Consider the following 15,211-nt stretch of genomic DNA (forward strand, 5'->3'; position numbering starts at 1 on the left):
GCCCAGTTTCCCTTCATTCTCAAACATGACAAACAGTGATTATCCATAGATAGTTAGGAGAAAAGGTTGTGTGGATGAATGAAGTAATCATGCAAGAGAAAAGAATGCCTTAATCTACTTGTTCTGTGGTAATTTAGAGATAATTTTGGTGAATTGGTATGTGATCGGTATTCACGGGTTTAAAGTGCAATCTTGAGATAAATCCATCTCTCTTATCCCCTTCCACTGCACTCACCATGGATCCTCTTTTGGGACTCTTGTCAACTTTAAACACTTCAAGTGGAAGAACCTGTTTCCTGGACACTGTTAGGAAGGAGCAGTGCACCAAATAATCAAATAGTTTTGGTGGCAATGATTCTTATTATTACTCAGCTCGCGTTTCTACGTAGCTGCCACTTTGCTTAGTATCTGCATGTTATGACCTTGCCTGATTTAACTATGAATCCCACTTGCCATTGTGTGGAAAACAACATTTATTGTCATCATTTATTGTAGACTCATTTCTGCTTTTATATTCCAAATAATGAATATCAGACAAGAAGTTCTGTTAAAGACGAATTGATGTTAAATATTTATTCTTACTTATTCTTACTTAGATAATGCCATGTACTACTTATGGAAGTACCTAATAAAGTTGTTGTTGTTGTTGTATAAAATTTCATCAAAATATTATTCCTAATGATGTCATTTTTCTCCTGCACTAATGATTTTTTTATCCGTGTTTTTACAGTTTAGTTAGGGGACCTTTCATAGGTATAGCCTCGCGGTTCACTTTTTCAAATCTGTTGCGTGTATCATAGGTTTGAGCAGATATGTAGTTGAATAAAATATTATTAATATCCGACAGTTTTAAAAAGTTATGTTTGCCATAAGATCATACAAAGACTGGGGACTGGGGCGATAAACATAACCCAGGCTGCACGTAGGATTAAAATCTTCCTAAACTTTGAGAACGTAAATAAAGAAATAAATAAAAACATGAAATAATAAAATACGTCTATATATATATATATATATTATGTGGCAGTTAAAATGTCTGGATGCCAGAACTCTTATACACGAAAGCTGGGCGTCTAGGACCTGGCCAGCTAACAAGTTTAGAATTTACATATGTACCCCCCCCCCCCAAAAAAGAAAAACTTATACAAAATGATAAAAAAAAAACTTCTAAAAAAAAAAGCCCTAGTGGCTAGTTCCTAATGTCTTAAAAACTCAACAAAATAACATCTGGCTAAGATGAAGTCTTCAACTCATGACTTTCAAAGATCTTGAGTGAACTGCTGACTACAGACTTCTGCATTCTACCTAACACTGCTGTACTCCTTTCTGATCCAACAAGCTCCCTGACGCTCTTCTTGAGGTCTTTCGAGTACCCGCCCAGGACATCGATGATTATGTTGTACTGAATGATATTAAAACCCGGGTACTGTCTCTTGAGCTCTAGAAGAAGCGGGGCGTACTTCATGATCTTCTCCTCGTCTTTGTGGTCCATGGGCAGCTCATCTCCAGTAGTGTTACCGTCTTGCGCGCCTTGTCCACTAATTATATTGATAATAATATATTGTTATTATTATTATCATTATTATTATTATTAATATTATTATTATAAAGGTTTCGATAGCTTTTTATCTTACGTGAAAAAATTGTCCGTTAATGCAACAAAATGGAGTCGCTTGTTGGTCAGGACCCACGCTCGTTAGTCTTTATGGCGGAGCTCGCAGCGAAGCACGTCATCATAAAAATGGTAGTAACACATAAAGCCGAAAAATTGTGACTTATAACTGTACGGACGTCTGTACAAGGTGTTACTTGCATATTAGTTCGATTTGAAAAGTTGATTTCGACCTAAAAGTTAACGAGCCTTTCGAGAAAACGAGCCGCTGGAAGCTTTATCAAATTTTTAGAACTTGCGTGGCTTAATCAAAGTGGGTGCTTATTTGAAGAGGGTTAGGGTGAGGAATGTTGGGAGCTTATTCCAGTGATAAAGGACTAATCGAGGGTGCCGACTGTCACAACCAAATACTGTCACGATTAAACAATTATTCTTGTCAACTTCTAAGCTACTCTAAAGGGCTATAGGATAAGTCATGGTACTGATAAAGGATAAATTTCGACATGTTACAACCTGTCAAGGTGTGTAAAGTCCTTACGACTTAATATATCGATCTAGCCACGCCTAAAAGTGGAGCTCGCAGTTTTATTATTTTGTGTACGTCTCAAAGGCACAATTCCTGTCTTATATACTGGGTAACTGTATTTTCTGTAGAAGATTTGTGTATGGCTTTCAGCTTAATATTTTTCTATCTCTACGGGTGTTTGTGCGTGTGTCTAGTTGTTTTTTTCATAATAATAATGATACTAATAATAATTTAAACATATTTATACAGGATTGCTGCTTCAATTTAGGAAATAAAACTGCTATCAATGCGGGTCCTGTTAAAAAAAATAAATAGAAATCAATTTAGAGTAAATTATAAAATAGTTACAATAAACGAAAGTAAATTCGTTTATTGTAACTATTTTTTTCAACAAAAGTATTATGGAAACGTAATAAAATGCTTTAAATAAATTTATCAAAAAGAAAAAAAAGTATGTACAACATGTACATTGACCTTTTAGGTCCGAATCCTACCATAAGAAAAAATAAAGTGGAAGAAAACTCGCAAGTTGCAAGTTTCGCAAATTTTTCGGAAGACCAGCTCCGGCAAATTTTGGCCGAAAGAAACTCAAACATTTCATCTTGACACAATTAATTCAGCTTCGATTTTCTCCAGTATCCCAGTTTATTTTTAGCTTTTCGTTCAAAGATATCGGTTAACTGGCTTGTGACGATCTGTGACGGTGTGTAACGGCCAGTTACTGCTTGTGACGCCTTGTTACGGCTTGTTACTGTGTATAGTGGCTTGTGACGATCTGTGACGGTGTGTAACGGCCAGTTACTACTTGTGACGGCTTGTTACGGCTTGTTACTGTCTGCAGTAAATGGTTTGAACCCGGGGGTAACATGTGAAGGTGTAGTCTGATCGTCCGGGTGAGTGTAGTCCTGAGAAGGACTGTTGTCGGTGGCAGTGACTGACGTTTCGACAACCTGTGCGGAAGTCATCATCAGAGTCAAGTGAATGATTGTTGTCAGTAGAACTGTAATAAGTTGGGAAAAGGACATCTACGTGGTGCTATCATTGCTCATGTTTGGGGATATCCTATCCCTGATTTTTATTTGACTAGATGGGCACAGCAGTACACAGGCTAATTACAAGCTTTTGGTTACTCCTCATGACTTACTGTTAACTGGGAATTGACAGCTGACTTAATCTAATCAATTTGCTCCTGAACATTTTTTAACTTCATTTGTTCGACTTCAGAAAATACTTCTGATAATTTCCCTCTGACATTTCTAATTTGGAAGATTAATCATCATAATCATTATGTTCTTTACACCTCCATAAACACCAACAAGAGTTCTTTGTTTATAACTCAGGCAGCTTCTGAATATAAGAAATCAAGTTTAGAAGATAGTTGATTCATTCAAGGCTGGTGCAATACGAGAAAAGACAATGCAGTGCTTTATTCACATAGATTAAATTATATTATAATAATTATTTTACCTTACAGTAGTTTTGTTTCTTAAAAATTTGTTTTCTAGTAGTACCAATATGGTAATGTTACTTTGTGAATCAGGGAGCTAAATAAAGCAGAAGTATTCTGTTAGCTCAGTACATTTTATGTTGCAGATGGCATTAAGTTAGTGAAGAAAGAAAAGAAAAAGCAAAAATAAATAAAATAAAATGATTAGTGAGGGAAAAGCAGCTAAAAAAAAAGACATACTACAAATTATTCATAATTGTGATGAGAAATACTTGTTGGGAAAGTAAAACTATTGCTCAGAAATAAAAAATTGCAGCTTCTCAGAAAAAAAATTACAAAAAACAGGTGGAAAGTGAAAACTTCTTTATTATCATTATAATGAGCATTTTGTACTTAAAGCATAACTCGGTTTATTCTTCCTCTAGTTGAGCCAGTCTTTGTACTTTTGGGGGCTTCAGTCCTATGCATGGTACAGTCGTAGGTTTTTTGGCCAACTATGATACATACAGTAACTAGTGGGGATAGGGTGGCCGTGCTACACGGGCATGTGTTGTCTTCTTTTCGGCGAATCTGACCGAAATGCCGTTGACATGCCGATTTATACGGCTCAAGCCACTGCTTTACAGACCTGATAGTGCAGCGTCCTCGGATCACCGCCTCAACCATTCAAAAATCGTCTCATTGTTAGCCTTGATGCATAAGCTCTTTTATAAACAACAAACCTTAGTTGCCACGGAGCCGCCAGCGAAAAACAACAATTTCATATCGTGTGCAACTTCAGTTCGGCTTTGGCAAATTATATAATTGAGCTTTAAAACTATCCAAAAGGTGAGCCGAGTTTCAAAGCTAAGTTTACAGTATTCTTTCTAAGTTTTGACTTTTTACGCTGTCGATTTGACTGACGGCGAAAAACATTGTAAAAGTTACCGGATTCGTTGAGGTGTCCGCTGACCAGTAAAATACTGTATCGTGCCCTAAAAAACGTATTTCCGCGGTGTCATCTGGCATGGTATAACACACAGCGTTTGTATTCACATAAATATTAACTTACGACTAGGGCAAGAAAGGTGCCGTTTTTATTACAAAACAAACTAAGATCGTAATACTCACCTCTAGCGACACTTTTCCAAACTCTCATGTTGCCATCAATGTCTCCCAAACATCATTTCTTTCTCAAACGAAGCAGACGAGTGTAAATCGAAACGAAGAACGCGTCGTGTCGGTTGAATCAAAAGTCGTCTCCAAAGCTCAGAATATTTACCGCGCTAACGACAAGTTTTCTCGTATTTCTCGGCATTTCTTTGGGGAAAAACTTCGGATTGTTCAAATTTTCAATTTCCAAAGCATAAAAGGGAGATATTTGTGTTTAGGTGCAAAAATAATGGAAGATTTTCAGTTCCTTTCTTGTCGTTATTCAACTGAACAGGAAAGAACCACGCATCACGTTCGCGCCGAAATTTTTGATCTTGTTGTAATGACATCTCGCACATGCGCAGACGTTATTCAGCCCTGTCATCACGATCTGTAAACCATGTCCACCTTTCACTGCAGTCTGTAAGGAAACAAGCACGGTGACACCCGATTCTTTTTTCAGGTATTTGCTTTGAACAATCGGCAAGAGTACCATATAACCCCATACATTAATTATGCATTCAGACTTTGTTCAATTAAAACAATAGCGCTAACAACGGAACTGTCCGAAAAAGTGCAAAATCCCCACAACCGAGCAATCAAAAACAGCTAAAATGAAGCAATACTGCTTATTTTGATAAAAGAACCTTCAATTTCAAAATAAAATTTTGTTTCTTTCAAGTTACCAAGGCTAAATCCTGTAGGAAGGTGATTCGAATTTTTAACGCACAACCAGTAAAAATACCCCATTTTATTTGCCTGCTGACGCATAAACAAGCACGGTGACACCATTTTTTTATTACATTTCTTCAATGTTTATATCATGAATGTTAATTATACCAAGTTTCAAACAACCTTTGATAGTAGAAGAATTTCAAGGAAATTACCTTAATATTAAAAAATAGTAATAGTAATAGTAAAGTTTTCAGAGTTATGATTAGGGTATGATGAATACTCTATTTTCAGCTGGCTATCACGGAAGACCAGAAAATTTTCAACGTGGAAAGAAGTCCACACTTCTTTAGATATTGCATGGTGAGTGGGAAATTTTTGGTTGGTATTTGCTGGCTAAACCAGGTCGACTCACCCAGTGCATTTTTCTATACTCTAGAACTTACCAGTTCTGCCTTTATCACGCTGATTAGATCTTGTGGAGTATGAACAAACAATCTTTCAAATTTTTTGCTGTAGATTGGGTCACATGGAGATTTAAGTGAGGAAGAAGGAAAATCCGTTCCTTTTCGAGTTGAAATTCTCCACATGCACAGGTTGGTCTTATTGGAGTGAGATTTAGGCTTTCAAATTATTTTGAGATGCTGCAAAAACAATTTTTTATCTTTCTCATGGTGTTTTTTAATTGTTTTAATTTTGGTTGCAAATGGCTATTGATGTACTGAGTGTAATTATGTTGTTTGTTTTAGGATTAATGTGTTATCAGTGGCTTGAGGAATGGTACATATGTTGGCTCTCTGCAGTGATGGGCTAAGGAATCATAGTTAATTAACATGAACTGCTAGCTCCCAAGAAGATCATGATGAGAGGTTTAGCTTATCCATCTCAGCAAGAGAGTTGAATTTTCAAAGTGAGTAGTATGCAGTGGGGCTAAACATTCCCAGCAGACTCATATGAAGAACTGCTCTCATTTTAAGCAGGAACCATTAACCATGATCTCTATTCTGAGTAAAATGTGATACATTTTGATTCATTGATGTGAGGCCAGCTGGCAAGAAGTATGCGTCGGGGATTAATTTGATTATTTTCCCTCGCATAGGTGTATTCTTGGGGATCATCAGAGTATGGAGAGGTAAGAAATACAACTTTATCAATGCAAATATTACTGATCAGCATCCTTGCAAGATGTTCCTTTTGATTTTAACCCTTTAACTTAACCCCAAAGTCTGATTGTCAATTCTCCCCTCTAACTGCTACACATGTCCTTGTAAATTAGTGACAAGAATTTTACATTAGATCAAGACAGCAATTTCTACATGATAAGTTTGAGTATCTCACAACCTGTTTACTGGGTAATAATTTATATGGATATTATAGGGACTTGAAGGATAAAAAGGCAGAGCCCTACCAGAATGCCATTTCTGAGGTGGTAGTTTTCAACTTTGATCACAGCATCTTTGAATCAGATAATGCATTTAGAAATAATTTCCTGATTCACATGATAATTTTTTTAAACAGTGTTGTGTTATTTTGACGAAAGCTTGGCCAAGGAGACACACTGCAACAGACAAGGCCTGTCTACATTACCGAGCTATTGGACAAATGTATAGCAGTTATGTTTGTACGTTATCACTCCATGGCTCTGTCAGCAAATCACCGGTTGTGGTCGTGGGGATGGGGAGACCATGGACAGTTAGGAGTGGGTAGCATTGAAGATCCACTCCTCCCAACACATGTGCAAGCACTTGATCAGTATCAAGTGACCAAACTAGATCCTGGGTATTCACACAGTGCAGTACTTACAGCTCAGGTTGGTTTTGGTTTGTGTCAAAGTCAATTCAATCTGCACCTGAATACCATAAATCCTATAATAAGCCTTCCCGGAGGGGGAGGGGGGAACTTATTTATTCCACGGACTTTGGGGGGGAGGTTGGCTTAGAGGGAGGCATATTAATTTAAAGTGGAAAAACTTAATTTAAAGAGGAAAAACTAAATAAGTATCACTTCTTTTTGAAGAAATGAAACACAGAGTGCTAGAAATATTCTTCAGCACACAAACTGATGGCCATGGTTAACCATGTCTCCCACCTAGTGAGTTTTGTGCCCTGACCAAATATTATATTTTGACCTAAGTTTTACTAAGCTGGGTTATGAGACAAAAGACTGTTGCTATGAAAGAACTTGTTAAGGCCCACATCAAGGAAGAGCCATACACTTGAATGAACCATTTTTGTGACATTAAAAATTCAAACTTGGTTCAGAGGCTTAGGGGAAAAAAAAACAAAAGATATCACATAGAGGTTGGACAATGAATGATTAATTGCTTTTGGTTTATTCCTCCTAGCCTGGGAGTCATGTTAGAATTTTAATATATCAAAAGTGGCCTCACCTATTTATTACTGGAAATGGAAGAGAGGCAATGTTTTCCAACCCTGTTTAAATCATTTCTTTTTTCAGGGACAAATCCTCACATTTGGAGGAGGTATGAACAGTCAAGCAGTTAACAGAAATTTCCTTCAATTTGTAATTTTGTTTCAAATTGGTTTGTATTGTGGTCATTTTGGAAATGTACAGGCTGCAAGGGATTTTTTAGAAATTTGAACTTTGGAGATTAACAGGGGAAGGGCAATTGGGCAAAACCCTATGTTGAATTTTAAGCAGTGTTATAATTCGATACTCTCCCAGTGATCAGCTGGTATTATTTGATCTCAAGTTTATTTTATGGTTTAGGCTGAATATAAAATACAAATCCATTTTGTTGGACACTTTTTGTCTCTACATACTTTGTCCTGTCCAAAACTACCTGGCTCATGTTAATCCTTTAATGATATTTAGGTTAGTTGTTTCTGATTTTGTAAAGACATTTAGGCATGTATCTTGTGGTATTTGTTTTACTTAGGACTGTATGGTCAGTTAGGACTGGGAAACAACAGTAAGCAGACACTTCCAGTGCCTGTAGTGACTTTAAAGAATGAGAAACTTTACTTGATTTGTTGTGGATCATTTGAAAGTGTAAGTAATTTTGCCAAATTTTCTTACTTTATATTTTAGTCTTTGCACACTGTTGATACTTTCTTGAGCTGAGGAAAACATTTCTTAAGAGTATTTTCTCTCCAGAACTTCAAAAAGTACTAATATTAAAAAATATTAATAGTAATAGTAAAGTTTTCAGAGTTATGATTAGGTGATGATGAATATTCTGTTTTCAGCTGGCTATCACAGAAGACCAGAAAATTTTCAACTGGGGAAGAAGTCCACACTTCTTTAGATATTGCATGGTGAGTGGGAAAGTTTTGGTTGGTATTTGCTGGCTAAACCAGGTCACCTCACCCAGTGTATTTTTCTATACTCTAGAATTTACCAGTTCTTCCTTTATTGCACTGATTAGATCTTGTGGAGTATGAACAAACAATTAATCTTTGAAACCTGACAAGTTCAAGTGGCTTGGAAGGTTGAGCTCCCTTATAGATATCAATCCATTTCCATTGTGTTGTTTCACATTCCTCATGCTTACAGAGTTCTGGCTTCTCTAACCAGTTCACCCTAGCTGTAGAAAGTACTTTGTCTCCCTTTATTCTAAAAAAAAAAAAATTGTCAGTTATGTCTGTGTGTATGTCTTTCACTGGAGTATTACAGTTACCTTCTATAATCAGATACAGTTCTTAATCTCACCACCCCAAAATCCTATCTTGGTTGCAAATGCAAACTTGGGATTTTACCTTCTGTGAGCCTCTTCACAGGCAGCTGACAGGTCAGGGAAAAATGAAGAGTTCAAGTTGCTCGACATAGAGGTTGCCTCTGAAAGAAGGAGAAAGAAAGTTTTCAAGGCAGTCCACAAATTTGTGGACATGTGTAAATTTAGACATATATATAAACACAGAATTAACCCCGTCCGAAAGGCCCGCACCTCATAGATTGCTGTGAAATTTCAGGAACCCTTGGCAAGGCTGAATTTCTGTCTCACCACAACCTTCAATCTCAAAGGTGACCTATTTACCCCTCCATGAAATGATATTGCAAGAATTTTAAAATCCTATGTGGACATGCAGAGTTACACCTTGAATCAGACCAAGGGATGTGGCTATACCAGGGTAAGAAAGCAATTGTCTGGTGGTAAGAAAAGAATATAAGCTCATTCCACAGAAAATTTTTCATAAACAATACTAGAATTTACCTTAATCTAAAACTAATGGTTGCCTGCAGCTCTTGTGCCTACATGGAGTATATCAATTGTATTGAGTGGTGAAAAAGCAAAAATTAAAAATTCCTACCCCTGAAAGGATGTACCATGAGTAGAACATCTTCCTTACCTGGTTCATGTGCATCAGTTCTTGAGTATAACGATAATCCAGTCTAGAAATGAAATATTCAAGTATAAGATTGATTCAGACTCCTTCAATCACTTATATAGTTGTTTCAGTAGAAACTAAAACAGTGAGACAATATACAGCTTGGTGGTTAAATTGAGTGGTTTAATCAATATATATATATATATATAAATATTGTGAGAGGAAAAAAGGACGTAACTACATTTCCCGACAAGCCTGTTTCGTGAATCGCTTCACTCTTCAGGGGTTTAATGAAAGAATATTCATGTGACTATCGTTTATATACTAGGAAAATTTGCATAATGCGCGGTAAACTTAAAAACTTTAAAGTTCAGTTGTTGCGTAGTAACGCTTTGTTTCTGTGTCGGCATGAAGATACGAGTTCGTTACGCTTATTTAGTGATGAGAGGTCGGGTCGGTAAATTATCAGGAATTTTTCTTTTAGGCAGAGGTTGCATCTTTTATTGGAGCTGTTGTAGGGAGAGTTAGATGATAAGATGCGCCATGAGATAGAATAGTCAATGTTGTCGTTCTTGAGTGTCCAGATGTGTTTGCTAAGTTCGGTAGAGTTTTTGTGCTTGGCGTGGCGGAATGATGCGGTGTGATTTCTGTGTCTTGTTTTGAAGTCGGTTTCTGTGAGTCCGATGTATGTTTCAGAGGTGTTGTTGTCGTTCCGTGTGACGGTGGCTTGATAAACGACTGAGGATTGAAGGCAGTTACCATTGAGCGGGCAATTGTTCTTTTGTCGGCAGTTGCATGTTTTGTTGGTTTCCGTGCCGTCTTTGTTGTCTTTCGTGTAAGGTGAGTGGGACGAGTGTAAGATGCGCTTGTTGTGGTTGTCGATGACCTGTTTGGTGTTGTTCATACAGCTGTAACTGATTTTGATGGTGTTGCGGTTAAATATTTTGCGGAGGCTGTGATCCTTAGTGAAATGTTTGTCGATTAGGCTGAGGAATTTGTGTCCGATATTGGTGCTGACGTTCTTGCTGAATGGAGGGTTGTACCAGAGGATGTTGCTTCGCTGCCTGTTTTTGCGTTTTGCAGTCGTGGTGGGTTCGTAGTGAAGGGTGTATTGGTATCCGCCTTCGTCAAGTGCTTTTTGGTACGGGGGGGCGGTTTTGTCGAATGAAGCTTTGTCTGATGAAAGGGATGAAAGTCGTTTGTTGATGCTGGCAGGTATGTTCTTTGTGGTGATCGGTGGGTGATTGCTCTCGCGGTGTACGTACTGTAGTGTGGTGTTAGGCTTTGTGTAGGGCTGGTAGGTGCTGTTGTTTAGGTTGAGAGTGACGTCTAGGAAGTTGATAATCTTTTTGTTTGCTTCGATGGTGATACGTAGTCCGTTGCGGTTGAAGATGCGGCAAATAAGAAGACAACGCTCATACACAAGCGGCAGCCCTGGCAAAAGAAAGGAGAAACGACATTTGACGTCACGATGGGCAGCTACGACGGCGCCGAAACGTGCGCAAATTTCCTTCTTTATGTTTTCGGTGTCTCTTGGCGTGGTGTTGGTGGTGGCTAGTCCGTCGTCTCTGTAGAGTCCTACGTTGATGTTGAGGTCTTGTAGCTGTGAAAGAAGGAAACTTCCTACTAGCTCGCACGTTTCGGCGCCGTCGTAGCTGCCCATCGTGACGTCAAATGTCGTTTCTCCTTTCTTTTGCCAGGGCTGCCGCTTGTGTATGAGCGTTGTCTTCTTATTTGCCGCATCTTCAACCGCAACGGACTACGTATCACCATCGAAGCAAACAAAAAGATTATCAACTTCCTAGACGTCACTCTCAACCTAAACAACAGCACCTACCAGCCCTACACAAAGCCTAACACCACACTACAGTACGTACACCGCGAGAGCAATCACCCACCGATCACCACAAAGAACATACCTGCCAGCATCAACAAACGACTTTCATCCCTTTCATCAGACAAAGCTTCATTCGACAAAACCGCCCCCCCGTACCAAAAAGCACTTGACGAAGGCGGATACCAATACACCCTTCACTACGAACCCACCACGACTGCAAAACGCAAAAACAGGCAGCGAAGCAACATCCTCTGGTACAACCCTCCATTCAGCAAGAACGTCAGCACCAATATCGGACACAAATTCCTCAGCCTAATCGACAAACATTTCACTAAGGATCACAGCCTCCGCAAAATATTTAACCGCAACACCATCAAAATCAGTTACAGCTGTATGAACAACACCAAACAGGTCATCGACAACCACAACAAGCGCATCTTACACTCGTCCCACTCACCTTACACGAAAGACAACAAAGACGGCACGGAAACCAACAAAACATGCAACTGCCGACAAAAGAACAATTGCCCGCTCAATGGTAACTGCCTTCAATCCTCAGTCGTTTATCAAGCCACCGTCACACGGAACGACAACAACACCTCTGAAACATACATCTGACTCACAGAAACCGACTTCAAAACAAGACACAGAAATCACACCGCATCATTCCGCCACGCCAAGCACAAAAACTCTACCGAACTTAGCAAACACATCTGGACACTCAAGAACGACAACATTGACTATTCTATCTCATGGCGCATCTTATCATCTAACTCTCCCTACAACAGCTCCAATAAAAGATGCAACCTCTGCCTAAAAGAAAAATTCCTGATAATTTACCGACCCGACCTCTCATCACTAAATAAGCGTAACGAACTCGTATCTTCATGCCGACACAGAAACAAAGCGTTACTACGCAACAACTGAACTTTAAAGTTTTTAAGTTTACCGCGCATTATGCAAATTTTCCTAGTATATAAACGATAGTCACATGAATATTCTTTCATTAAACCCCTGAAGAGTGAAGCGATTCACGAAACAGGCTTGTCGGGAAATGTAGTTACGTCCTTTTTTCCTCTCACAATATTTATTCTGCTCTGCTTCAACGTATTGAGCACTGTTCCACGCGAAAATCGACTTGCAGACTTCCTATATATATATATATTTTTTTTTATCTCGGGACATAGTATATAGTACATGGATCCCACAACTGTACCTGTTTACAACACATTGCAATATCAAAGCCTTCAGCCCAGCCCTTTCCATTCACCCATCCCTCCCCCCCCCTACAATATTTGTTTCTGGGTAATTTTCAAATCAATTTTCCTGTTTGGTACCAATCCAGACAAAATCTCAAACATAAATGAGTCAATGTGAGTTTGACCACCAGAATAGATTGAAATAGGGCATATCCAAAACTTAATATACTTCTGTTTCATAGTGAGGGTAAAGGGCAAGTGATGGGAGAATTAGGTTTTGCAGTAAGCCTTATTATCAAAGCATGAATGTTTGGAATTGACCCCTGGCAAAGATCTGAAACGTGGGCAGGGAAGCTGAAACTCATTGAGCCCGTAGTCCAGTCGCATGGGTACCACGGCGTAAACGTAATTACTATTTAGTAAAATCCTCAATGTAAACACTGAAAGTTCTATAACATCACTATGATAACGCTTAAATGTGTTAAAAAATCTAATATCCCTTATCTCAAATTCTGAAAGCGCCTCGCAATATTGAGTGAACTTATGATGACTGATTTCTGTATCTGTAGAGCTGTTGTGTCACTCTCACCCCCCTCTAGCTCTTTAAGTGCCTTTCTAACATTTCTTGAATAACCTCCGAGTACTTCCACAATAATGTTGTATTGTGTCACCCGATAATCAGGGTATCTCTGTTCAAGCTCCCAGCGCAGTGGCCCATACTTTGCTGTTTTTTCGGCAGCTTTGTCCTCCCTGTTTTCTAGCCACGGGCAGCTCATGTCGATCACCGATATTTTCTTGTTCTCCTTGTCCACGATGGTGGCGTCGATCCTGCTCGCTTTTACATGCGTGCCATCTGCGTAAAGGGAATGTGCCAATACGCTTTTGCCCTCTCGTTCACATACATATTATTACTATTATGACGCAGTTTAATGAACTTCAGCATGCCAGGAAAAGAAAGTTTCATAGGGCGCACAGCGTAACCTATGAAACTACACATCGTTGCACTTATAAAAAATATTACAATTATTAATACTATTATTACTATTATTACTATTATTAATACTATTAATACTATTATTACTTTTCTTATTATTATCATCATCGTCATCATAATTAATGTTGTTTTTGCTGTGATAATCCTTCACATTGTTATCGTTTTGCTTTTTCAGGTCCACAGAGTTAGATGCACTTGTGTTTGGCCATCTCCACTCACTTCTGACCAGATACCTACCAGATGGTTCTCTCAGCTCTGTAGTTAAGGCCCACAAAAATCTTGAAGACTTCGTTATGAGGATCCTGGAGGAATTTTTTCAGTAGGCAGGAGCGATCGCTTTTGAAAACGAGGGCAGATAAAGCCAATTACTGCAGACTTCATAAGAGATTTCCCCTCCATCACCTTCTAACGATATACTGTTAGCACAGTAATTGGTTATATCAACTAAGTGAAAGTTGTAAATTGGCCACCGTAACGAGTTAAAAAGCCGACGTTTTTGAGCGTTAGCCCTTCGCCGTTCGCTCTGACGAAGGGCAAACGCTCGAAACGTCAGCTTTTTAACTCTTTACGGTGGCCAATTTACAATTTCAACTTAGTTGATATAACCAATTACCTTGTTACCCCCATCGACGCAGCACTACAGTTTCTTTAGAAACTTTCACCCTTTACTGTTAACACTCAGGAGCACGAAGCTGCTCGTCTCTTGTCTTTGGAGAGAAAAATTTTGACGTTCACGGCAAGCAACACAGGGCAAAAGTTAATTTCTTACCATCTGTGTTTAGAAACTTCTGTTCTAAATTGAACAAAAAATATATATTATTTGTCGACATTCGATAATTAGAAAGGGATTAAATTAAGAGTTGATTTTTTCAGTTTGGCGTTATTATAGATGTCGTTTCTTGCCTACATTACCCTACCTGTATTAAACGTACGATTGAGAGGTTGTGCGTACGAAAAGTAGTACAGAACGAAAGAAAAGCCGAAGGTGTGTCGTACGCCCGCTATTTACTTCGTACCCATTTACTGGGAGCCTGGAACAGGTCAAGGTTATTTTATGGACGAAGAAACGAGCCGGGTGTGTGTCGAATTCTTTTGTTCTTTGGTTATTATAGCTGTGGAAAACAGACAGAAGAGATCAGAAAATGTAGCAGACTAAAGATATCCTTTAAGGTGTAAAATTTAGTCAATTAAAAAAGAAGAATATAGTCCAGTTAATATCTGAATTTTCAATGAAGTAAATAAGGTTTTCACCCCTCAAAAAGTCTAACAACTCGTTTTCAAGGTGCATACCGGCAAAATTCAACCAGCTTCAAGAAATCCTTTGGTTTGATTGGTTCGAGAGTGTGGGTGACTTTTAAATTTTTTTTCGCAACTTTCAGAGAGCTGTTTTACACATGTGCAGGTAAAGTTTTGACAAAAAATTAAAGTTGAAAGCCATTTTGGTGCTTCGTGGTCTAGTAATAGTGGCGGATCCAGGGGAGGGGCACGAGCCGCCCCCCTTATT

The 15,211-nt window shown here is 38.6% G+C and overlaps 1 protein-coding gene and 2 long non-coding RNA genes across 6 annotated transcripts; 2 read left to right on the forward strand and 1 right to left on the reverse strand.

Annotated features, from left to right (window-relative positions):
• Positions 1–453: 453 nt before the first annotated feature.
• LOC148729700 (uncharacterized) lies at positions 454–5,039 on the reverse strand. Its single transcript, XR_015988941.1, has 2 exons — positions 4,696–5,039; positions 454–1,538 (listed from the first exon to the last, which is right to left on the reverse strand). It is a non-coding gene; the product is annotated as an uncharacterized LOC148729700 (long non-coding RNA).
• Positions 5,040–5,053: 14 nt separating this feature from the next.
• On the forward strand, positions 5,054–9,636 carry LOC148729701 (uncharacterized). Of its 4 annotated transcripts, none has more exons than XM_088725752.1 (10): positions 5,054–5,179; positions 5,683–5,751; positions 5,908–5,984; positions 6,138–6,298; positions 6,488–6,520; positions 6,907–7,198; positions 7,846–7,870; positions 8,288–8,400; positions 8,598–8,666; positions 9,373–9,636. In XM_088725752.1, the coding sequence occupies exons 6-10, from the start codon at positions 7,004–7,006 to the stop codon at positions 9,415–9,417; spliced, it is 447 nt and encodes a 148-aa protein (XP_088581878.1). In that variant the 5' UTR covers positions 5,054–5,179; positions 5,683–5,751; positions 5,908–5,984; positions 6,138–6,298; positions 6,488–6,520; positions 6,907–7,003; the 3' UTR covers positions 9,418–9,636. The 4 variants fall into 4 exon arrangements, with proteins under 4 accessions (XP_088581878.1, XP_088581875.1, XP_088581876.1 ...); XM_088725751.1 differs by having other exon boundaries at positions 5,057–5,179; positions 9,321–9,628; XM_088725749.1 differs by lacking the exon at positions 9,373–9,636 and having other exon boundaries at positions 5,056–5,179; positions 8,598–8,949.
• Positions 9,637–13,625: 3,989 nt separating this feature from the next.
• LOC148729702 (uncharacterized) lies at positions 13,626–15,145 on the forward strand. The gene is made up of 2 exons (XR_015989105.1): positions 13,626–14,968; positions 15,022–15,145. It is a non-coding gene; the product is annotated as an uncharacterized LOC148729702 (long non-coding RNA).
• Positions 15,146–15,211: the final 66 nt, after the last annotated feature.

Source organism: Stylophora pistillata, chromosome 6 (assembly GCF_964205215.1).
Source record: "Stylophora pistillata chromosome 6, jaStyPist1.2, whole genome shotgun sequence".
Taxonomy (NCBI): domain Eukaryota; kingdom Metazoa; phylum Cnidaria; class Anthozoa; order Scleractinia; family Pocilloporidae; genus Stylophora; species Stylophora pistillata.

Coding starts and splice junctions, on each gene's coding strand:
- LOC148729701 (XM_088725749.1), top strand. CDS start 7,004: ATGTTTGTACGTTATCACTCCATGGCTCTGTCAGCAAATCACCGGTTG. Junction 7,199..7,845: donor GTGCAGTACTTACAGCTCAG/GTTGGTTTTGGT, acceptor TTCTTTTTTCAG/GGACAAATCCTCACATTTGG. Junction 8,401..8,597: donor GTTGTGGATCATTTGAAAGT/GTAAGTAATTTT, acceptor TTCTGTTTTCAG/CTGGCTATCACAGAAGACCA.